Source organism: Ammodytes marinus (genome assembly GCF_949987685.1).
Source record: "Ammodytes marinus genome assembly, chromosome: 7".
NCBI lineage: Eukaryota > Metazoa > Chordata > Actinopteri > Uranoscopiformes > Ammodytidae > Ammodytes > Ammodytes marinus.
The window spans coordinates 31,932,123-31,957,637 of NC_137211.1; the positions used below are offsets into that span (position 1 = coordinate 31,932,123).

Sequence of the window (25,515 nt, forward strand, 5' to 3'; positions counted from 1 at the left end):
CAAAGTTGTGATCTATGGTCATGGAGGAGAAACAGAGCAGTGCCGACAACATATTTGCTCCAGGTACCACCTAACATTTTTTAACTATTTTCCCCCAGTCCGGAAATAGAGCTATGTATTACAATGCCGACCTTATTAAAAGTTACAACTGAAACGTTAGTAAATTCACCGCCTGAGGCAGCACGTTCACTGTCTGCCAGCTGTAGAGCTAACGCAAGCGGGTAAAGTCACTGGTTTAGAGTACAGTGGCGTTATTTGTATTCGTTTAGGCTAAAGGATATGTTAATTTGAAAAAACCCAGATAGGCCTGGATAGGCTAGGAGTAGATAACTCAGCGTGTTGAATTCAGGTCAAGGCATCAGACATTATGAGAAGTAGGCTACAAAGTTAGTCTCAGATAGTGTCCAGAACGAATCGTCAACTAACTGGACTGCGCCGAATATTTCAGTTGTCATTGGTCACATTAATATCTAGTGGAATATTCACAAGAGCTCCTATCATCCTGGTCTGGTCAATTTGGCATGTTGTTGTTCCACCAAACAGCATAATAAAATCCCATCGTTTTATTGTCCATAGGCTGGCCATATGTTTGAGATTTGAACTGCTGATGAATGTGTTTTTAATATCTCTGAATGTGCCACTTAGCTATTTGGTTTCTTCGGTGATGTGTCTGATTCAAAAGTTAATAATTAGTCTTTGTCCATTTTTCACCTCAGACCCAGGGGGCGCAGAAAACACACAACATGTCCCACGTGACCTAAACCCAGAGGAGATGATGAGCAGGCAGCTGACTGAACAGGGCCGCTTCGCTTACGCTGCGCTGTGTGGCGTCTCTCTAGGCCAGCTGTTCACTGGACCTGAGAACAGGTAACAGCTGCCATCCCGTCATTCTGTGTGCGTCTTCCCTGTAGTAGCCTACATCAGATAAGCTCACATATTAACTAGGGCTGTCAAGCGATTCATTTTTTTATCTAATTAATTACAGGCTCTGTGATTAATCTAAATTAATCGCATACTTTTATGACACTTTTATACTTGTTTATAAACAGCTGTAGGCCTATAGCCTGCTAGTACAGTTTGTTTCTCTCTCTCTCTCTCTCTCTCTCTCCGTCTCTCGTAACTTCTGTCTCCACAACAGACAGCGCTGCACTGCCACAGATGCCTATATGCCGATTCATTCACCATCGTCGTACTCATAGGCAAAAATATTGACACACACACACACGGGGCCGGTGTCCGTTTACGCGGGAGACGAGACAGCTAGCAAACAAAATTGAGACACGCGGAGGAAGATTGAGAGATACTTTTGAACCTACATTGTTGCACCCACTAAATCAATAATGCACAGACACTGCGGAGAATAAAGTAAGATGTCTTCCTACCTTCATGCTTATTTGCCCAAAGCATCCCATAAACCGTCCATAGAGCCCTCGGCCCCGCCCTTTCCCCTGCTTCTCTCTTTACTTTTCTCCCTTTCACCCGTGCGGGCTGTGTATGCAAGCTACAGGTGCAGCTCGGTACAGCTGCGCACCTCTTTTGCACCGGGTCAAAGGGCATTAATGAAGTGCGATTAATCTGCGTTAATTTTTCTGTGATTAATTAATCGAAATGAATGTGTTAATTTGACAGCCCTAATATTAACAATTAGGCACTTTTTGAGAATAGCATGACATTTATGCCATGGTTAGTACATGCCATAAGGTTTATTTTCAGATGTGGAGGGAAGTCAGATTTTACCTTTGCAGACCATGAGAGGCCAAATCCAAGAGGGCCGCCATTCCGCTGGGTCTAATGTTCAAACTCTCATAATTTAAGAACCATGCGATGTAATTAAACATTTAAAGGTCCCATATTATGCAAAATGCACTTTTACATGTTTAATAACATAAATATGGGTCCACGGTGTGTCTAGAGACTGCCAAAGTATCAACAAGAAAAACTCTCCTTTTCTCACCCTCCCCCTTTCTGAAAACCTCCCCAATATACTCTGTTCAGGATTTCTCTCGCTGTGTTGTCATAGCGAGAAAAGCCACTTCCCCACCATATTAATAACAGGGGTTGACACTAAGGTTTCAAAAGCACTTGCCCATAGGGCAAGTACAGGTAATGTTTTACTTGCCCGAATGTCGTGTTCACTTGCCCAAAAAAAACTAAAACAAATGTTAAACAGTGATATATGCTTATTAAAATATACATTTTAGCGAACCTTATCTCTTAAATGCAAACACTGCTTACTAGTCTCATCCTGACCACATACTACCAACAACAATTCATATAAGCCTAGATATCATGACATCACACATACAGCCAAGCGCTTGGTCCTGCTGCAGCATTGTAAAAGGGCCTCTTTTTGCCATGCACCTGGCCTGGTTTTGGGGGTCTCAGAAAACTCAGTCTAACTCAGAGTCAAGCTGAATGTTAGCTTCCACACAAATGTGTTCAGAAAAATGTGACTTATTATACTTAACGGTCACATTGTGCCAAAAAGTGATCGTCTGCCATAAAATGATTAAAGTCCACCATGTTAAAGCTATTGCCCAGTTATACTGTAAGTAAGGAGGGGGATCATTAATTTCTATTCATATTGATACCATTATAAAGACTCCACAAACCAAATCTTTATTGATACTTTTCTATTATTTTGTTAAAAGAGAACTGGTATTATTGCTTTAATTGCTTACAAGATGAGCAGAGCTAAGGATAGGACTTTAAACAGGTCATAAGGTCATAATTCCATATTTAGGCCTACTAATTATTTTATATTGCTGGGAAAACAAGTTTTTCACCCAAACTGTATTATTCAAGCTTCTTGCGAAAAACAAAAAAATCTTTTTTCTTGATGTTACATTTGAACACATCATGATGTCCTTTTATTGACCTTTGCCTAATAATAATTTTACTGAGCCGACCTGAACACATCACATTTGAACGTTTGTGATTTTTTTTTAAGCTAACTAGTTATTATCCTGCAGATTTTAATATGGATTTAGGGACTTGAAGATATTTCAATAACATTTGAGGAACAGTTCAACATTAAAATCTGAGCTAGTGGATGCTTTCATCCAGGAGAGCAGAGAGCAGCTCCCCTGGGCTGCCTGCTGTAGCTCCCTTTCTTTTTCCTTTTTAACTTCTCCTTTCTAGGCATTATACTGCAATTTGTAAATAAAAAGAGACCAACCATATAAAATAAGACTGCTTGGTTACATTACAACCAAGCACAAGGCTACTTTTTCTGCAGGCAATTGGGAATTGCCTGTTTGTCATTTAGCAAATAAATTACTGCATGTGTTAATTATATAGCCTAAAGTAAACCTAAACAACACTAAATATTCAGCATACTGATAGATTCACATGCTGTACCAATGACAAACTCCGCGGACATTAGTTGTGTTCATCACGTCATATCTATTTTTTTTTTGGGCTAGCTTGTTAAGCAGGACAGTCGGCTAATTTATGCCCAGCTGTGTGGCGCTGCATGATAGAGGCTACTTTAAAACAGAGACAAATAAATGCAAGTTATAGCTTGGCAACTGAGGCTTAGGGGGCAAACAATACACTCTTGACTCCATTCAATGCGTTACCTCGCTGGTGGGGCAGGGCAGGCCGGGGAGTAGGTGTGTGTGTGCAGCAGCTGCGGCAACGCGCCTCCGTTTGTGTCCACTCTGCACGTTCACGTTGAAGTGTGTGCGGAGGATGAGGGGGGGGGGACATATTTATTGGGGCATTATTGTCAAACGTTTTTAATCGTTGAGCATTTATAGACGATAATGTCGGCATGGGCAAAAAAAAAAAAAAAAAAAAACGAACTTTCAGATTTTTTTTTCTTTTTCAAAAGGGCACTTGATTGGGCCAGGGGAAAAGGGCAGGTGCTTCAGCACCACTTCAGGTCTACCTGTGCACGCCACTGAGTAACGCTGAAGTAGGGGATGCTGGTCCTAAATATAGCCTACATTTGATTTGATTATATTTTTTTTATGTGGCTTCTAGATTAAATGACCCGGGCTTTTCATAACGATAAAAACTATACAATCATATCAAATTTGGATTTGCATGCATGTGGTCATCCATCAAGTCAAATTCAAGAGAGCAATGTTACCCCGTCTTTAGGAGTTTCACACATGCAGGAAGTTTTTAAAAAATGTACTTTGAATTGTTTTTAGGCAGCAGCAGCGGCCAGGTAGAACCTCTAAGAAAATCATGAGGACTTTTATTTATTTGTTTCCTTTCAGCACAAATGACATATTAATGAAAAAGCAGCTTTCTCTTTTTTCCCTTGTGAATACTGATTTGGTTGAACAGCCTACATTTTTTTTTAAAGAGGACCTATGATACTTTTCGACTTTTATGACCTATAAACGTTGTTATAATGATTTATAGTCATGTTTAACCATAGTAGTGTATCAAGTAATTACGTACATGCATTTCGACGTATTCCCTGCTGACCGTCTGGGGTGGCTGTGCAGAGCACTAAAAACTATGGCAGCCAGTCGAGCCGAACTTTTTCAAATTTCCGGTATGTGTGTGTCACCAGATCTTTTTGCCATATATGGTCAGGCAAGCTCCCAGGTTGCTATATATAGCAGGGGGTGACAACATCAGACCAGTGCTCGCTTAGCTCACCCGGTAGAGAGATCGTTTACAAAGCAGTAGACCCGCGTTCGCGTCCCGCCCGGGCTGATTCTTTGCAGACATTTAGAATCACAACTTCCCTTCGCAAGGTAACCAATCACAACGGAGTTGGGTTTGCAGGAAGGGGGGGAGGGGGGGCGGAGATGGCAGAAGCAAAGTGTTTACAGGGCCTGCTGGATCGCCAAAATAAGAGAAAGAGCTTCCCGAAAATCTACATAGTTTTTTGTGATGTGATTCGTGTCAGGTTGCTCTACAGCAGTTTTTAACAAGAAATTAAGACCAGAAAAGTAGTATAATAGGATCTCTTTAAACTAATCCTTGATAATAACATATTGGTCTTAAGGTGCTGACCTCTTGCTTGTTTGTCAGTGTGTTCAGGGAGCGGTATCTCCGGGGCTTGGTAGGCTGGCTTGCACTGGATCAGTCTGTGATGCCTGTGATGGAGGCCTTCCTGTCAGGCCTGGGCTACGAGGGCTCTGAAACCTTCCTCTCCACCCTACAGGCTGAAGCACTGCTGTCTGCTGGGGCCACGCCCATCGTACAGGTCTCTGTCATCCCAATGGAGAATAGGATTACATTCTACTGTAGTGGCCCTGTGGGAAATAGGACTGACAACAACTATACATGTGGAGTCAGTGATTCTGGAGAATGCTTGTTGTCAAAATCACTTTCTGTCCAAATCAGTGAAATCTCATCACGATCCGCTACCTGGCTGTCTGTGCTGTGTGTTCGCTTAAATGAAATGCGGTGTTAATACACAGTCAAGGCTCTGTAAACTGGCATGGTGCTAGCTATGGTGTTTACATACGCTTTTTACATACTAGTTTACAGAGCAAGGGCTGCGTATTAACACTGGATTTTGTTCTGCACACACACGGTACGGACTAGGCATGGGCTGGTTTGATATTCTGATGGTATGATCACTTAAGGCAAAAGTACCACGGTATCACGCTATGCGTTACAGCTCTCAAATGTGTTATTTTGAAATGTCTATAACATCTGTATTGAATGTGTGTCACTGTCCTTTCCATTCAAGATCATACACAATTTAATGTATATATGTACAGTCAATTGTTATTTAATTGGAAATTATTTATTGTTTCCTAAAACACACCTATAATAACCCGCATTCCCTTTGTTTTGCAGGATCTGGTGTCTTTTTCTGTTAAAGACGGTAGGTCTTATTTGATGAATGTATGACTACTGTCTACTTTAAGCTGGTGTTGATTGAAATAAGCTTGTTAGTGTAAAGCGTAGAGTTACGTATGTAACTCCAGTTCTATGAATCATGAATAGATGATCGCCAGAGGCGCTGCTTACAGAACTGGATATATCCGTCTCGCGCATGCGCAGTTCGAGTACCTATACCAACAAAGTCATCTGTGACCCCTCGTGACACTTTATATTCCGGGTGTCGAAAGAGGATCTGTTCCCAGAATCTTCTGTTGAAAACACAAGGATTCTGAGTGACTTGGAACTCTGGCTCATATGTAACTCTACATTCTATTTCATCCTAACTGACAGCCAGAGGCGGTGCTTTAAGCACTTGATGACCTATACCAACAAGGTCACGAAGTATCCAAGCACCCACCTCACTGGTTGGAGACAGCAGAGCATGGCATCAGGACCAAGCCCATTGGATGGGGAGTGGCGACGTTGACACCTTAAAACCTGGAAAATGTGCTAGGCGATGCCCACGATACCGCGGCACAGATGGTCCCCAGGGGCAGCCCTCTCAGGGCGGCAGCCCATGATGCTGAGACGCTCCTGGTTGAGTGGCACCTCACCCCAGATGGCAGGGGGCATCCACTGGTCCCATGGGCATGTGCACTGGTATCAACAATCCAGCCTCTGCTTGTTTAGGGCATGCCCCTTGTTAGGGCCACCATGGCAAACAAAGAGCTGCTCTGACTGACGAATACAGGTGGTATCAGAAATAATAGCCGGCACCGGGCACAGTAGCTCAGACCTACTCTCCTCAGATGGGGGGTCAAAGCGTGCCAGCTGGATGGGCTGGTTAAGGTGGTTGCGTTTAAGCACCTTGGTAGGAATGCAACATTCGGCCACTTTGGGATACCTGAGCCATCAGAGTTCATGGAATGTATCACTCACAGATAGGGCATGCAACTCTTTGACCCACTCCGCAGAGGTTATGGCGAGTAAAAATGCAGCCTTCATGGACAGCCACCTCAACTCCCCCTGGGCCAAAGGCTCAGATACTCCTTTCACCAGTTCAAAACTGGTTACAGCCTTATACCAGTTATGAACCGGTTGGTTTCATACCGACCGGAGCCAGCCATGGAGCCGGCAACAGAGCAATGTCATGACGTCACTGTAAATGTCTGTGTACGTTGCCCGACGCTGCTGCTCTCGTGGCTAACTCTAAAGTTAGCGCTAGCTTTAAGCACAACAACAGCGGCGAATACGTCTTATTTTTACACGTGTTGCCTCTCGCTTTGCTTTGTTAACCAAACAGGACCCATACAGTGTATTTTCGCCAGTCAATTTGATCGCTACGTCCGGTAATTATTATGTTGTGTTGGCGGTCATGAGGTTTGAGTTGGGCTGGGTTGGTCAGGATAATCCGTCCCGCGGTCGCTGGCGCAGGCAGTTCTCATCTCTAGCCCAGCTCAATTCTGGGGCTGGGGTTGAACCGGTTTTTACAGCCCGGAGCCGGCTCTCTGGCGGTGTGAAACCAAAAAAACTGTCTCTAGCTCGGAACTAGCTCATAACTAGCTCCGATTTTTCGGCGGTGTGAAAGGGGCAAAGGTGGAGTGAGAGCGGCCACTATCCAGGAGGGAACAACTCCAGAACAGTGGCCACAGCGCAGTGCACTGGATCCACAGCTTTAGCGGCAAAACCAGTTGGAGAACAGTTTCAGATCTGACCCCCCCAGCTGTGACAGGAGAGGTAGAGGCGCCATGGCGAGCTGCAGCAGAAAACCAAACAGCATTGTTACCGGGATAGATATGCCCTCTCTCTCCATGGAGACAGAGAGAGTAGACACTGCCGAGTTACCTTGACACTCCTTTGCCTGTGCCACTTTGCATCAAGTGGAGACCGTTCAGCCACATGCAGGGGTTGCAGAGACAGCAAGCCCAGAGACACAACAGCTGAGGCAGCCGTAAGTTTGCCCAAAAGATGGAGAAATTGAATGAAAGGCCCTGAAGAGGGAAAGGAGGCCGAGGTGATATGTAGGACCTCATGGCGACTGAGTCCAGATAAGTAACCCGTTGGGAAGGGTCCAGTCAACTCTTGACCCGGTTCATCGTCAAGCCCAGCCGGGCCATGTGTGACTGGGACGGCGTACAGACCAACCAGTCGTCTAAATACGGCAGAACCTTCATGCCCTGCATCTGCAGGGGTGCGAGAGCTGCCGCCATGACCCTGGTGAAAACCCTCGGGGAGAGGGAGAGCCTGAAGGAAAGTACCCTGAATTGAAAATGCCGGCCCTGACAGGCAAACATCAACTGCCGGTGGTGTAACACAATCGGCACACAGGGTGTCTGCCGCCGAGGTAAGCATATGGAATGGTAGCACCTTTAAGAACCTGTTAAGGCTTCTCAGGCCTAGGATGGGACAGAAACCGCCAGGAAACCACCCAGAGGTCTAAAGTACAGGCAGCCCAGCGTTCACCAGTATTGACTGAATGGTAGAAATTTGCCTGAGCGTGAAAACTGCTGCTTATTACCAATACAAAAGGAGGCCACATAGAAAACCACACAGCAGTTACCGGGGGCTGGAGCGAAAACACTGTCTTCACCAGTATGCTGCTGAACAACAAAACCACAGGGCAGTATTACCGGGAGCGGAAGAGAGAGCACTGCCTCCACCAGTAAGTGACTGAACAGTAGAAAATTTGCCTGAGCGTGAGCGCTGCTGCTAATGAACACCATTCATTTTGTAGTCTTTGCTTTTGTAGTTTTTGTATTTCATTGTTCTACTTACTGTAATGTTCACAGTTTGTTATAATTCATATTCTCATACTATATTATTTCATAATCTACTTTACCCGCAGGGGGCGCCACCACATGGGGGGCATTGGGTTCTTTAAAGTTTGACTAAAGAATTTAATCTCAACCATTTTGTGGAGCATCATTTCATAAACTTTACACTTACCTGCCCTGGGACTACACGTGGAAAGTAGCCATTGCTAACACCTGGTACAACACATCACTCCTTGCTCTAAACAAGGCTAATGTTATTTTTGTAAATTGTCCCGGTTCAGAAAAAGTGTTTGCGGGAGCGAGGGCACTACCTTCACCAGTAAGTGATTGAATGGAAGAAATTAGACTGAGCGTGAACACTGCTGCTAATTACAATGCAGGCAAGCCAACAAAAAAGTTACCAAAAAACTGCAGTAATTTAGAACCCAGAAGAGCTGGAAAACTGGAAAGATAGCTTTGGAATAGTGGCTACTGGCGCTGGGAGCGGACACACTGCCTCACCAACAAAGAAGCTGTCCAGCTAGACAGCCTCTGGAGGACGAGCACTTACCAGCGACTCCAACCAATTCGGTTCCGATGCTGCATAAGACCAGCTGTAGCAATTCATTTAAAAAAATGTGAACACACTAGTGTAGGCCACAAGGCAGTACTCCTGTTTTGCGAGAAGATGAAAGGAACAGAGCCTCTGTCGAATATATAGCCTTCCGGTGTCACAGGTGACTTTGTTGGTATAGGTACTCAAACTGCGCAGGTGCGAGATATATCCAGTGCTTAAAGCACCGCCTCTGGCGGTCAGTAAGGATGAAATGGAACTGACTTATGTTGTGTGGTGTGCTCAGGCCAGTATGATGCTAGAGCCAGGGTTCTGATCCGGCACCTCAGCTGTCTGCTGCGAGTCTCCACACAGACACTGGAGCAGTTTGAGGAGACGCTGGGAGAGAGTCTGAGGGAACGAGTACAGGAGAGCGAGTAAGTATCCTGCCATGGATGAGAATGAAATATCATCTAGTTTGAGTTTTATAAATCCTCAATGAATCTGTAATACTGAATGATTCGGAAGAGTAAAAGTTAAGCGGGAGAGAAAAAACTTAGGAGGAGATTTTTTTAAATGATGCCCTTCGAGAACAAAGACAACATTTTGAGAATAAAGTGGAATCACAATTTTGTGAATAAAGACGAAATACAATGTTGAGAATAAACTTGGGATCAATAAAAGGTAATTAAAACCCTAAAGGTACAAACACACTACACGCGTTACCCGCGTAAGCTTTACGCGCGTAACGCAGTTAAAATGTTGCTTGATCATTTTGTGTCAAACATGGTTCTACACACGTAACGTGCCTAGTCTCCCTCCCCTAATCAACCATGGCTGCGATCAGACCCGACCCGACACAACACCGGTGCTTCGCTGTACTTCGTCGTGAAAGTTTCCCGGACATAGCTGTCATGTTTGGGTTCATAATATGACTAGCCGCCCGCACACAACCAGGTGAGTTAACTAATGCTATACGGCGCTAACTTGGTTTATCGGCTAAAGCACAGCCGCACATATTCACTGAATTAACCAGGAAGTCCATTCTCCTGGTTTACTTTCCCCACGTCTTCTATTCCCGAGCTGCTGTCATACAGCACCGGCCGCCCGCAATACATTTTCCTCCTCGTGTTTCTCAGCCTCTGTGTACACTGTTCTCCGACTGTGCCAATGTATGTGACGTCGGGTCAAGCCCAACTCTGATTGGCCAACGCGGCTAATCGTCACGCGTAGGAGCGTAAAAAGTAAAATTTTTTGAACTCCGCGCATAGGTGCGTATATACGCATATACGCGTGTACATGGCGCGTATATGCGTTACTCGCGCTAAAGCAACACTTTAGGCGCGTTAGCCGTGTATGAGCCGTGTATATACGCACCTACGCGCGGAGTTCAAAAAACCAATGGGAAAAATTGCCGATTTTATACGCGTCTGTACGTGTGTAATGCGTGTAGTGTGTTCGCACCTTAACAATGCAACTTTGCTACAACCTCATTTTGACCAAAACAAGGCGTCCTCTAAGCTCCACTATTAACTGCACTGCAATTTATGAGAGTGAAGGTATTGAATATTTTTTGCATCGGTTTTGCGCTTATTAGACTGCCCGCTCGTCTCACAGCCCGCTGCACATAGAGAGCAATGTTATTAGTGGAGCTTAGAAGACGCCTAGTTGGAGTGAAGGTATTGATTTTTTTTTGTTCTTTAGTGATTTATACCGGAAGTTCAACTCAGTCCACATCTTCCCAGCTTTACCGCAGTGTTTACCTGTCCAGTTTAATCTCCACAATGTGTTCCATCTTTTTTCTTAACATTGTTTGTCTTCTTTATTCTCGATTTTCTTAAATAACAACATGCCCGTCGCCCTAATACTATTCCATACATTGATGATATGCTCTCTATTAGCTCTCTTTTTTTTCTTCTTTTTTACAAAATGTTTTTTTGTGTGTATGTTTAATCCTGAACCCAAACACTGTGCACTGTGGCCTCACATAAGGATTGCATGTCGATGGTTCCGCGGCATGAACCGGTAGCTTATTATTTCAAGATTCTATTTAAATGCACCAAAGAGTCACTTTTTGACATCTTCATTCCTAGATCCATTCAATGTTTCAACTCATCCAGATGTTCTGTCTGACTGCTTGCTGTAGAGAGGAGTCCTGTCGTCGGCTGAAGAGAGAGAGAGGGAGAAAGTTCCGGCGCTACCTTCTCATTGGACTAGCCACTGTGGGCGGAGGGACTGTGATCGGTGATTACTCCTGAGAGATCCATACACTGATAAGCCAATCAACTGCTTATTCAGCTGCATAGGGTGCAGCATACTGTACACATACTGCCCCTTACATTACTTACCACACACTTTCAAGAGTTACATTTTTCCTTCCATAGATTTATTTTTCTCTCCAATGCCTTTTTACTACAGAAGAGTATTAAGGCTACGGGAGAGAAAGAAATATGAGGAGAAGACATTTTTATTTCATTTGAGAATAGATATTTGAGGACTTTGAGAATAGAGTCCATTTGTCGAGAATACAATGGAAATACAAACAAAATACAATGCTGACAAAAAGGAGACGAAACACAGTGCTGAGAATAAAGTGGACAGTTAAAGCGTGTGGTAAAGTTGGATAGATATTGACAGATTCAAACTTCCGTGATCAAAAACTCATCAGGTAAACCTTATTAAAACACAAAATATGCATCTTTGCTGTCGGCATGAGGCAGAAAATTGGCTACAACTTAATTTTTACTTATAACATCGCTCTCTATGTGCAGCGGGCTGTGATACGAGAGCACAGTCTAAAAAGCAGAACTCGGAAGCAAAATGATTCAATACCCTCACACTGATACAGTGCGGTGCAGGTATAAGTGGAGCTTAGAGAACGTCTGCTTTCAGTTAGAATGAGGTTGTAGCAAAGATGCATCGTTTTGTGTTTTTCTGATGTTTCACTTATTATACATCCTGGAAGTTTCAATCAGTCCACATCTTTCCAGCTTCCCAGCAGTCTTTACCTGTCCAGTTTAATCTACACATTGTATTTTGTCTTTATTCACCAAATTGTGTTTCCACTTTTTTCTTGATGCGCATGAATAAAAAAAAAGCTCTCTCATTTTCTTTCTTCTCCCGTGGCCCTACTACTCTTCTGTACCTTACAGCTACTGGCTATGACTTGTCTTTTCTCTGCCTGACACACAGGGCTGACGGGTGGGCTGGCTGCCCCCATGGTGGCAGCCGGGGCTGGGGCTGTGCTGGGGGCAGGAGGGGCTGCTGCTCTGGGCTCAGCTACTGGCATCGCCATCATGGCCTCCCTGTTTGGAGCAGCAGGAGCTGGGTTGACTGGTCAGTGCTATTATGATACCTGATGCAGAGCGGAGTTATCATCTTTAGAAATTTAACTGAACTTGATAAATACACTTGGTTTTGTGGCATTTCCTATATTCTGTATTTGCAGCATTTTGCTCTTTACCTGTATTTTATTGTCATTACGTTGTTTCTCCAGGCTATAAGATGAATAAGTGTGTTGGAGCGATAGAGGAATTTGAATTCCTGCCACTGAGCTCCGGGAAGCATCTTCATCTGACCATTGCAGTGACAGGATGGCTTTGCAGTGGTAAATACAGTAAGTGTAGTTTGTACTGTCTCAATGCAACCACTTACAATTTACAATTAGGTGTGTGATTTGAGTAAAGCCTTTCATCAAGGTACATCTCATTTTATATTGCTATATCTATAAAATGTCCACTTGGAAAACTAAACCTTCTAAATGCTACATGAACAAACCCAGCCAGCTTTACACGTGTGATATTCTTTTATGGTACCAGGAATATAGGTAAACCTCAGCTGAGGTCTTAGCCCTAAAAGCATTGCAGTGTACTAGAAGTAGTTCAATCGTCATTCTGTAAGAAAAAAATTACATGAATGAAATCAGCGCTCATGTAGCCCACAAATTTGCCTCTGTTACCCTTTGGAGCTTTTACTTTGAAAATCCAGCCGACTCCAGTGCCCTCCAGTAAAGTCTTGTTTCTGTTTGGGGACTTTGATATACTCAGTCATTGTAATCCAGAACACTTTTATAGGCGAGGCGAGGCGGGCACGCACGCTTGGAAGATACGGGCGCTCGTAGTGTAGTTTTTAGAGTTTTCAACTACAAGTGCTGCTCGGTCGTTTCCCTTCACCTAAACCCTTCTGCTGTGTTCCAGATTCCTTCCAGGCCCCGTGGGGCAGCCTGGGGGACTGTGGGGAGCAGTACTGCCTGCTGTGGGAGTCACGCTTCCTGAGGGATCTGGGCTCAGCTATGACTTCTCTGCTGGATGGGCTGGTCAGCATGGTGGCCCAGGAGGCGCTCAAGTACACAGTGCTCTCTGGTAGGAAACACTACAGCCTAGGGGTGGTCTCTGGTAGGAAACACTACAGGCTAGGGGTGGTAGGATGGCCCAGAGGAAAGGGGGCCTACCAGTAAGGGGTAATAAAGGAGGGTGTTAGTAGTAAAACTAGTGGTGGCTGCATTTACATATAGGGTGCCCACCATCTCTACCATTGTGTCCTTGAGCGAGACACTTAACCCCAAACTGCTCCAGGGGCGCTGTACTATGGCTGACCCTGCGCTCTGACCCCCACTGAGGTGGAAAACTTGAGAGGGGATATGTGAAGAGACACATTTCATTGTGCCTTGTGTAAATTTACTAACTAACTAATCAGTGGAACTGTATTTGGAAACTTGAGTGTTTATGTGTCCGATACGGGAACTAAAATTTAACTGTTGTTGCAGTGATTGAAGGTAATGAGTAGCCTGGAAGTCCAGACCCATATCTAGAATGATAGAGGGTCTGGCCACGATCAATAGACCTTCCCAACTCAAGGGGCGGCACCTACGCGTGCATTGCAAATACCACTGCACACAATTGGACTACACTACAACCAATCAGAGCAATGAACAAGGTGACGTATTATGCCCCGTCGTTTGGCGAACAGCGGGTTATCTGGTAAATTAAACTTTAGCCGCGGTCGGTCGGCAAAACAGAACATTCTTCTTTCTTGCAAATGAAAGATCTGAGTGCCGTCTTCCAAACCTTTCAAGTGTCGAGGCGAAAGCCGTCTCAAACTCAAACAACATATCCACAGCCATCTTTGTATTTTTCATTTCTTAGTTAACCCACTAGTGCAGGGGTGTCAAACACTGATTGATTGGCCCGTGGCACATTTGAAAAATATAATGTAATATGGCGCTTTTAATTTTTAAATAATTTAAATGCACTCATTATATTACAGAGAAATATGTCCCATAAAAGAAAATGAGCAACAAGCCCATCCCAGAGGACCCTGCATAATATTTTATTTTAAATTAATATTATTATGGAAAATCTATGCGTCCTTCTCCAATAGCTTCTAATTCATCTGACAGTGTCTCCATTTTTTTTTTCATACAAAATTCTTCAGATTTAGCCTCTTAATTTCCCTCTCAAAGTGCACCAGATTCATGCATTTCGCTTTAAAAACTTTAAAAAATCTCCCGGGGGGGGCATACCCCCGGACCCCCCTAGGAGGGTCGGGACCTCGGCTGGATACTATTTTCACCCTGCTGGACATTAGACGCAAAGGCAGAAAACACTGGGTGTATCATTGGCATATAAACAAGAGGGGAAATGTGTCTGTTTAATGTGCAAGGAAAGTGTTGCCGTGAAGAAGGATTACAATTTACGAAGACACTATGAAACTAAACATCAGAGCAGCTACATGTCCTGATAAATGTGCTATTTTTGCAAAGTGGCCCGGCCCTTCGTAGATTTTTCTGTATGTGGCCCTCAGTGAAAAAAGTTTGGAGACCCCTGGCCTAGGTTGTATATGGATTATAATTTTTCCAGTGCTCACAGTATAGATAGATCATGAGGCATTCACTTATTTTGACAAAATTCATTTTGACAACAAGCGTTCTCCAGAATGGCTGACTCCTCCTTTAATGTAGTAATTTGTCCTTTTGTTGTACTGATCCTTGCTTAGTACCACAACAATGTCTTTGCCTCCCTCCCTCACCAGGCATCGTGGCTGCTCTGACGTGGCCGGCCTCTTTACTGGCAGCAGCCAGCGTGATAGACAACCCCTGGTGTGTGTGTCTGAACCGCTCGGCTGAGGTAGGGAAACACCTGGCCCAGGTGTTGAGGAGCAGGCATCAGGTATTGTACTACCGCGGTGTTGTGTCAGCACTAGCGATATAAGGGCTAGTTGACAATTGACTACCGTACTTTTCGGCCTACAAGCCGCGACTTTTCCCCCGTTTTTCGACCCTGTTATTACACAGCACAGTATATATTCTGTAGCTACTGGGGATGGGCGTTAGTAATCGAGTACTCGAGTACTCCTCGTTTCAAATGATCTCGATTGGTGGATGAGGAAAATAGTTTTTTGTTTTTTTTAGTGTTTGTAGCCTTTAGGCCGGCCGGCCGCCCCTATTTTAAAATGTTATATACGTGTACAAAACGGCACAAAACGGATATAAAGTTTAACAAAATTAAATATTTTGATCCAAGTTAAATAAACTAAGCGTTGTGTCAAACAGAAACCGCAAATAACTGCCACCTCCGTGCAGCGCAGCCAGTGTGTGGTCTCCACAGCACCGCGGAGCTGAATGCGGTGCTGGAAAACTTGGAAAATCACGTAAAGAAGCCAGGCTGACTTCGGGCACATTCGAGCAAACGACATTTAAGAAGCCTTTATTATGGAATATAGGATTGAGATTCAAAAGCCGACCGGTGTAACGTTCCGTTAACGAGGAATTAGTCGCGGTAATTAGTCACGGACAGGAGTGGATCTAGCCTACTACTTCTACTGCTTTGGTGAGTTATTTAGCCTATCTATGTGTTTAAATTGTAGGACAATAATTTTATTGTATTTGCTGCCCTTCTTATTTTAAATGTCTATTTTGAATGTTAGCCAACTACAGCCCATGCTTTTTCTCTCTCTCTTTTTTCTCTCTCCACCGCAGACCTACTCGATCGGTTTAAATTGTGGCCCGCTTATTTAATTACTTTCAGTTAGGAAAATGTGTTTTAAACTTGTGGAAAATAAATCCTTAATATCATATGGCAACTGTGACTGTTTGACATAAGCATTGAGCGCTTTATTGCGGTCAACCGTTGTTCTGTAGACAGATGCGTTGCGTCCTAAAAATAGAAAAAAGTTTAACGAGGAATGATTGATCCTCGAGGAATGCAAGCGATCACACGAGTAGCGAAAACACTCGTGCCCATCCCTAATAGCTACTATTGCACAAAATGGTAACACTTACATACGTTATGCAAATATGCAACTTGTTTGTTGAAATGTGGGAGCTTCCTCAAGCAGCCATCTCTTTCCCGACAATCCCCTCTGTGCACGAACTCTTACATATGGTAATTAAACATAATAACACCTGCGGCTTATTGTCCAGTGCGGCATATAGTACGGAAAGTACGGTACACTTACTTGTATTAACTGCATTAGTTCAGCTACAACCAAGACGTTTCTCTTGGTTAATTTTTTTAGCAGTCCAAGAAAATTTTATAAAATATATTATATCCATCATAAATGTTCAGTGTGTAGAAAATATTGGCATTTTTCACAACAGACTTGGTAGAAATGGAATGTAATAATCATAAGTATGTTATCTCTACATAATAGCGGGAACTGTTTCCACAGTAGCACAAAATGGACAAACTTAACTTCCTTACGCGTTTTGATATATAGTGGGTGCACATGTTGGAAGACCAAGAAGCAGTATAATTTGCCTATGCAGCCAACATTAGCATAATGTAATGTGCCTCTCGTCCTTTTTCTGTATTTGAAGGGGAAGCGACCTGTCAGCCTCATAGGTTTCAGTCTTGGGGCCCGAGTTATCTACTACTGTCTACAGGAGCTTGCCAATGACCAAGGTATGAACACCTTTCTTTGGATAAACCTTATTATAATACATTGGAATTGGATTCACATGCACAATTCCTTGTGCTGCTGACTGTTTACCAATATGGTAAATTCAGTTAGATTTTCAGGCATCTTTCAAATTTTTAAATTCCTGGGTTGTAGTCATGACGCATACAATTTTAAAAATGTTTTAAAATAAATGTTTTAACATTGTCCATAAAAAGGTTTTGAGGCCTGTGTTGTTGTGCTTGCTCAGGTAGTGAAGGAGTAGTGGAGGATGTGGTCCTCCTTGGAGCTCCTGTTGACGGCTCTGAAAAGGCCTGGGAGAGAATGACCAGGGTGGTGGCTGGAAAAATAGTCAACGGCTACTGCAGGTAATCTACTGAGCAGCACTGTTCAGTTCAGCAGGCTTTGTTAACCCTAGATCTGGCTTGTGTTCCACTACCGACAGTACCTTTACTTGATAGGCAGGTGTGTGCTTTATCAGTACATACAGGCTATGGGTCAGAGACCTTGAACGCTGCTGGCCGCAGCAGCTATGTAACTATGGTGACATCATAGCAGCAGGACACAGTGTAGCCCACACAATAAACAAAGAACTGCGAACCATGATTTTCCAAACACAAGACACACACCTCTTGCACGGAACCTAATATTCTTTTGACCAATCAACGGAATGCAGTGTGTAGCTCCCCCCTTTTAGGACGGCTTTGTTCCCCAACCAAAGGGTGACAAAAAAAAGGAACTGCACGTTTCGCTTATTTTGGTACCCTTCCCAACTTTTGACAGTGGAAACGCAAATAAAAGCAAGCCAAGCTGCACCGAACCATACCGCTCAGTGGAAACAAGGTTAAACAGAGATTTATTCTGCATTGTGCAAGGAGGAAAAGGTTTACATTTTTAAGAACAAATGCTTGCAGTTGCTTTAGCTTTAATATATCAGTGATTCTTGAGAACCGGGACAAAAGGCTGTCTTCCATATGTAACTGCTGTTATGTTTAAAACTAAAAATATTTAAAATTGTAGATGTTATTAGGGATTAAGAATAGAATGTCTGGAGCACAATTATCCCCTTAAATTTAATTTTATCATTATTATGTCAAATATATGACACTTGTTATCTTCTCACGACGTCCAAAACAGTGTGTCCTCAGAGAAGGTTTCAATCTTTCATATGTAATTAAACCTATTAAAATGTACTTTAATGATTAAAAAGAGCTTTTTTCATCAAAAGCGACACTAAATAATCTCTCATATCAATAAAACAGTTTTTCTACAACACATTCATGTTTTATAAGGATTCTAAGTGGACCACTTTACTGTAAGTCAACACCGTCTGACATTTTATTATTATTATTATGTAAAATGTAAGAAAATCAGGCGAAATAAGGAGAGGCACCTATTTGCAGACCCATGGGGAAAGTGGAGCTCCACCGGAAGCCACGCCCCGAACTCATTTCATTGGTCAGAATTGTAACCTACTCTGAATTTGTTTTCTTCTTTTTGTTTTACTGCCGGAGTTCACCTAGCGGTGAATAATAATACACAGTTTCCACCGGTTATGGTGCTAGTACACAGTAAAATACGTCAGTTTGTTAAGGGTCCCAAGTGGCCAGGACGGTGGTAAAAAGTAGATGTTGAGGTAGAAGATGAATGAAGCAACAAAGCTTTGTGTACATCTTCCGAAATCCGTCTGTTTAATTCACAATTATCACGAGTAGGTCAATCACATACAAATATAAACTCTTGTAAATGAAACACAAAAAGTGCCACCACATTAAAATAAATAACTCATTTTAAAAAGTGCAAAAACTATCACAATTAGGTCTATTTCTAGTAGGCTTATCTGTCTAACAAACAATTAGGCATATCTGTGTAACAAATATATAATTATCCTGACTTCCAAAAGCTGCTTGTCTGAGTCATGGTCTGAGTGTGTGTCTTTTCCTGGCTGAGGACAGAAAGCCATTCTGATACTTGTACTTTACAGTACAATCATTGAATGAAGCTGTCAAATGTACCGGCACTTATAGCTGTCAAATTTACAAATCGTCTTCTAAACCAATGAAATTGAGAGTTCATGGTTTTCCACCAATGAAATGACGTTCGGGGAGGGACAACGCTTTTGACCAATGAACGAATGAACTGAGTTTGGGGCGTACAATTCTGACCAATGAAATTAGTTTGGGGCGTGGCCCCATCCTATTTCCGGTGGAGCTCCGTTTTCAATGGTTTCCCCCATGGGTCTGCAAATAGGTACTCCAATGAAATAAGGGGCAGCTGTCACTTTGAAGGACCTCTTGTCAAATTCTACCTCTGCACAGTACATTAGAGTCAGACAGGCTCTGATAAGTAGTTCATACTAGCACCTAACATCAACAGAAAAACCAAATGGCTACTAGATAAATTCAATTTTTTATGTTTAAGAAACGTTAAATATGTCAACACCGTCAGACAGGAAATCTGACGGAGTTGACATCTGATGGTGGTGATGGGCCAATGACGGTAAAAAAAAAAAGTTGGGAGGTTGTGTCAAAGCTTAGCTCAGTAGCTTAGTATATGTTGGATACATACATGTCATTTAATTTGCCGAAACATAGGGTTTGTATTTGTCCCACTTCTCAAGAATCACTGATACTCATCATTGTTTAAAAATGGTATATCTGATGTCCAGTGTTTTAGCAGTAGTGGATTTGGAATATTGTATATTTTGTGATGTGACTAACCCATGAATAAATGACTGTGCACCACTCACCTACCAGAGGGGACTGGCTCCTGGGGTTCTTGTACCGGAGCTCATCGGCACAAATGACTGTTGCCGGTCTACAGCCAATCAACATCCAGGACCGACGTATAATCAACGTGGATCTGTCCTCCGTGGTGAGTCAGAGCTCAGGCATCAAAAGGTTCCAGTATACAGTACATACAGTAAATCCACATATAGTATGAGCTGAAGAGTATTCAACATGACAAGGTTTTCACCTTTCAAGAAAAGCAACATGCGGTTGCAAATTAACAAATGTCAAAGTGGGGCATTGAAATGACTGATCGTTTTGTTGTATCTGAGTCTGTGATATGCTAGAAGAGACCCTTGACTATTTCAACACAATCCTACCTGACACTGCTGACATCATACACTCCCAAATGTAAATGATATACAGCTGATCTGCCATATTCAGGTCTCTGTTGCCTATTAAAGGTCTATTATATATTATATATTATACACTTTTCTGTCAATATTATATGGTCTTAGAGGTCCCTAATATGTTTTTCTTTAGTTGTTTGCAGAAAAAAACGTTCAGATCATTTATTGTAGTATGCCTCTATACCCTGATTTTCAGCTAATCTCACGATGGCCTATTTTTGAAACGGAAGCGAAGCCATTGGCCTCGCCCCGTCTTTGCTGTGCCTGTTACCACGGTTAGGTTTACCCGTGAGAAGAACCATGTCTAGTGCTAGTAACGCAGGAGCTCAGCCGCACTTTGAACAGTTTGACATGACCGATCCTTGTCTACATGAAAGACTATGTTCATACAGATGCACTGACAGCCACAAGCTAATGGAAACGGCATGTTCACAATCAAATTGCAGCAAAAGATCGATGCTTTTCCCGAAGCTAGCTCAAGAGCTAGCGGCTAAAAATATCACTAAAATCAGTGAAAACTTTAGTTTCAAAGTTTTACTTCTACACTATTAGCTTCCAGTGCTTTGTCTTGCTAAAACGAGGCATTGCTAGACTGGTGTGGGGAATATAAATAGGTTATTATGAACAAAAGATCAATGATTTTCCCGAAGCTAGCTCAGGAGCTAGCGGCTAAAAATATCATTAAAATCAGTGAAAACTTTAGTTTCAAAGTTTGACCCCTACACTATTAGCTTCCAATCCTTTGTCCTGTTAAAAACGAGGCATTTCCAGACTGGTGTGGGGAATATAAATATGTTATTATGAGCAAAAGCTGGATGCTTGTCCCAAAGCTAATAGCTATACACCAGTCAGGCAAAAATACCTATAAAACAATTTCTTTTAGTTTCACCTTTTGAAAAAAAGTAGCTTCCTATCCGTTGTGTTATTAAAAACGAGGCATTTGACTGCTGTGGTTAAGATAAATGAGTGGAGTATGAGCGAAAGGCTGCTGTATTGGTTTATGCAACATTCAGCATGCTTTGCTTTACTACAGGCATCTTGTCGCTTAGCAGGGGAAACAACATGGCGGTGAAGGAATAATTTTCCAGAGGATCTCGGGGCCGTGGACCAATAAGAAATAGGGGCAGGGGTGGACTGGCCATCTGGCATACCGGGCATCGTCCCGGTGGGCCGGCAGGCATTTTGGGCCGGGCCGGGTCCATTTATAAAAAAAAAAAAAAAAATTAAAAATCATTTTTTTTTTTTTTTTTTTTTTTATGGACCCTCGGCTGTGTGACTCGGCCCGGCCCGGCCAAGTCACACAGCCGAGGGCCGAGGGCCCTTCCCTCTCGGGAGTGCCATGGACATATAATTGTGCGTGCAGGCTGTCAACTTCACCTGAAAGTTAGATAAAACTTTGTCCCAGGCCATTACTCATTATGATCGGTTCTAGGCTGGGCCTGGCCCAATCACACACACAGCAGAGGGCCGCCCATTCAGAGGCTGCATTAAATTGTATTATCATGCATTCAACTTCTACTCCGTAATTATGAGCATCTGACGATGGTCAGTTACGTTCAGGGCCGTCGGACTGCGGACAGGCTTGGGGGGCCCAAGGCAGAGGGGGGCTGCACCCAAAAAAAAATATATATATATATTTTTTTTTTTACTGGCTCAATATAGGCCCCTGATCTTTGAAGGCCCAGAAAAACGTTATTTAGGGAAAAAAAAGATTTCATGGGCCTTTCATTCGTCAGTACATTTATGTTATTTTTTAAATAACATTGTTCGGGGCTACGAAGATCAGGGGCCTATATTGGGCCATTAAAAAATACAAACAAAGGAAAAAAATTCCCGAAGCTGACTGGATTTTTTAAACATGTACATTTCTTCTTTCTGCTTTTTGGTCATCTGTGTCTATACATTATTCCAGCAAATAATAGCCTACTAAATAGCTTACATAGGAAACAGTTGATTTATCCTTAGTTTTCTCTTCAAAGTGCACCAGATTGATGAATTTTACTTTAACATTTGAAAAAAAATCTTCCGGGGGAGCATTCCCCCGAACCCTCTAGAAGGTCCAGGGTCCATGACACAGTCTCCCAAATTCCTGTGAGAAACACTGTGTGTGTGCATGGTTATTAAGAGTCATTAGACCAGGGGTTGTGTTCAAGTACGCGTAATGATTTGGTCATTCATCAATAGAAACATTGTGTTGTTATCTGGCTCAGAGAGTGACCAGTCACTCATACGTTTTGGACTATAGACAAACATAGCTTTTACATGTTTGTATTGTAAGATTGCCTCTCAGAGGGCCCATCAGGACTTCCTGTATAGGGGCCCAGAATTTGGAGCAACGCCCCTGCCTCCACATATCGTATAAATAATCATGGTGGGCTGCCATGGCCAAAAATGCCAGGGCTGAATTTTTGTCCCAGTCCACTCCTGAATAGGGGGGTGGGGTTATCATAGACTACTGCACGGTGGAAGTTTCTGGTTACTAATGTGGGGGGAAGTGGCTGTGCCGTCTATGACGTCACAGTCGGCGAGAATTCTGACGAGTATATTGGGGGAAGGGGTGGAGGTTTTCAGAAAGGGGGCGAGTGAGAAAATGAAAGAGTTTTCTTTTTTTTGATACTTTGGCAGTCTCTAGGCACACCGTGGACCCATGTTTATGTTCAAAAACATCGAAAAAGTGCATTTTGCATAATATGGGAGCTTTAAGTTGTACACAAGTCCTTCACTCAGTAATGTCTTTATTTGACACATTTTCACTCAAGAAGTTATCCAGTAGCTGTATTGTGTTTGTGTGGAAACAGCCTGTTGACAAAACGTACTGTTCATTCTTTCAATTACATTCTTTACTGTGATACGGAAGAGTATTGGGGCCAGGGGAGAGAAAAGAAAATGGTAGGAGGATGTTTTTTCCCGATGCACTTCTAGAATAAAGAGGAAATGTTGAGGAAAAAAGGCAAAATACAATGTGTAGATTAAACTCGATAGGTAAAATTGGAAATATGACGACGGATTCAAACTTCTGGGATCGATTACTCATGAGTAAAACGTGTTTAAAACACAGACGACGCATCTCTGCCATCGTCAACAGGCAGATAATGGGTTACAAGTTCCATGCTGTGGGTGCTTTGTGTTTTTCTCCTTTGGTCCTCAAACTAAAACATGAATTGTTACTCCCTGTCTGGTTCACATGGGGACGTAACCATCACCTACATGGGGACGTAACCATCACCTTGTACATTTCTATTTCAGTCAACAGTTGCAGAGGCACAAACAGTACTTAGACATCCATTCATTTGGAGTGTCAGTCCAGTAGCACTATCATATTCTTTTATTGCCTCCCAAGGGCGATATGTGGCTCTATTCTTTAGTCTGTTGAGCAGCTGAGCAGGCAGTGTACCTGAGGTCGAGCACAGCTGAGCATGAAGCACAACACTGAAACACTGTAGACTAGAGGAACTGCTGCTGATCTCTCTCGTATGAGTGAAACCTACCACATTACGCCTTAGAATCTGACCATTGGACAGGTTCAAACAAACAACCAGTATTTGGGTTAAAATGCTTTTTCTAGTAATTAATACAAAAACATGATGATAATGATGATGATGATGATGATGATGTATTTGCCATTTAAAAGAGACAGTGGTTTTGTTTAAATCAAATGAAAAGAGAACAGAAGTAAGGCCCCTGCTGGTCTGTGAGCTCACACCAATGCCTTTCTGCCACCAATCCAAATACAACTTTACACATATTAGATACTAATCATTGTAGTGGTTTTGTCGAAACAGGTAAAGCATCCAAGGTTTCACATTTGACTCAAAAGAACATAGAAATAGGGTTATAAATGATACGTAACAACATGTATGAAGCACCATACACTATATACCTGGGTATAGGGACATTTGCTGTTCAATAGAATATGAAAAGAACAGATTTGTACAAGGTAATTGTGCAATTTGCCTGTTACAATCAAGCCATTGCCAAACGAATTGACACAAAGTTGATTAAGCCTATCGGCTCCACAAAACAATTTCTGTATTTCCATGTGTGGCAGCGTTTACAAACTGCTGTCGCCCCCCCCAAACCCCCCCCCTATCCCCCCTCCAGGCAAAATTAATTAAGATTAAAATCTCTTTTTCAAGAATGACCTCATGTAGATGCAACGACAGTGTTGTTGTAATTACTCCGAATTCTTCATGGGGGGCGACGTTGTGCACAATAGCTTTAAAACAATTTACATAGAAATGTGCATCCTTTTCTTAGTGGCACAGAGTTCAAGCATGTTTGTGCTTCCCAGGTGAATGGTCACTTGGACTACATGCGTCAGATGGACACCATCCTGGTGGCAGTCGGGGTTCCCACCAAAGAAGTCCCAGGAGCCTCCTTCGTCCTCCCTCCGCCTGCAGCAGTTCCCAAGAGGACAATGTCTGACCGGACAACCAATCAGCACCCAGTGAGCGAGACACACACCCAGGCTGACAGTGGGACAGAAGAATGTGTGCTAGAGACTGAGGACACAGGCGATGGCTGGGATATCCCTGATATTTCAGACCTGCTGCTGGACTCGTTGAATGATACTGAACCAGAGAGTCAAATGGGAGTGGGGAACAGTTCAGGGCTTCCTGCTGAGGAGAATGCCTGTGATGGGTTAGAGGAGGCAGGCCCTGATAATGAAGACATATCGTGGAGCTGGGATGATACACACTGGACTACCGAGCACACACACAAACAAAGGCAGCCACACTTGTAAAAGCATGTAACTGCTTCCCCTCAAAAATCTCATCTTTCTCAAGTTTTTTGTCATCAACAAAGCTTGGTTGGATAAAATATTCCTTCCATCCTCAGCACACTGAGAGGGGGCCAGAGCCGGCGATCACAATGCACACACACATGGCAGCCTCCAAATGAAACGCCCCCCGGACCAGCTGCCTTCTTTAACCACTGTGTGGTGTTTCTAGACTAATGTATTCATATAATAACAATTTAGAATTTTGTAAATGAAGTTTTTTTTACCAACTGTAAATAGTGTCATCATTTATTTCCTGTCGTCACTGTGAGATCAAATCCTCGGAAATATTGACTTTGAGAGGATGTCAGCTAACAACCTTTTCCTCTCGGTTGCTATGGATGTTTTCCTTATAATATGATCTCCACAAGGTTTGGGGGCAATTATTCTTCAAGGCCTTTACCTTTTCTTCTATTGCAGACATCCAGACAATGTGAAGCCCCTCGTCTATCAGGGGTGTAAAGTAGCGAATTACATTTACTTGCGTTCCTGTAATTGAGTAGTTTTTTCGTGTACTTGTAATTGTTTAAGTGATTTTTAAAACCTATACTTTTACTTTTACTTTGAGTATGTTTACTCCTAACCTTGCAAT

At 43.0% G+C, this 25,515-nt stretch overlaps 1 protein-coding gene across 1 annotated transcript; it reads left to right on the forward strand.

The window, feature by feature from the left end:
• Window positions 1-25,348, forward strand: tmco4 (transmembrane and coiled-coil domains 4). Its single transcript, XM_080031269.1, has 14 exons — window positions 1-63; window positions 717-867; window positions 4,999-5,173; window positions 5,776-5,803; window positions 9,416-9,545; window positions 11,255-11,352; window positions 12,301-12,444; window positions 12,605-12,724; window positions 13,305-13,469; window positions 15,139-15,275; window positions 16,925-17,009; window positions 17,255-17,372; window positions 19,761-19,878; window positions 24,435-25,348. The coding sequence occupies exons 1-14, from the start codon at window positions 15-17 to the stop codon at window positions 24,885-24,887; spliced, it is 1,971 nt and encodes a 656-aa protein (XP_079887395.1). The 5' UTR covers window positions 1-14; the 3' UTR covers window positions 24,888-25,348.
• The last annotated feature ends 167 nt before the right edge of the window (window positions 25,349-25,515 follow it).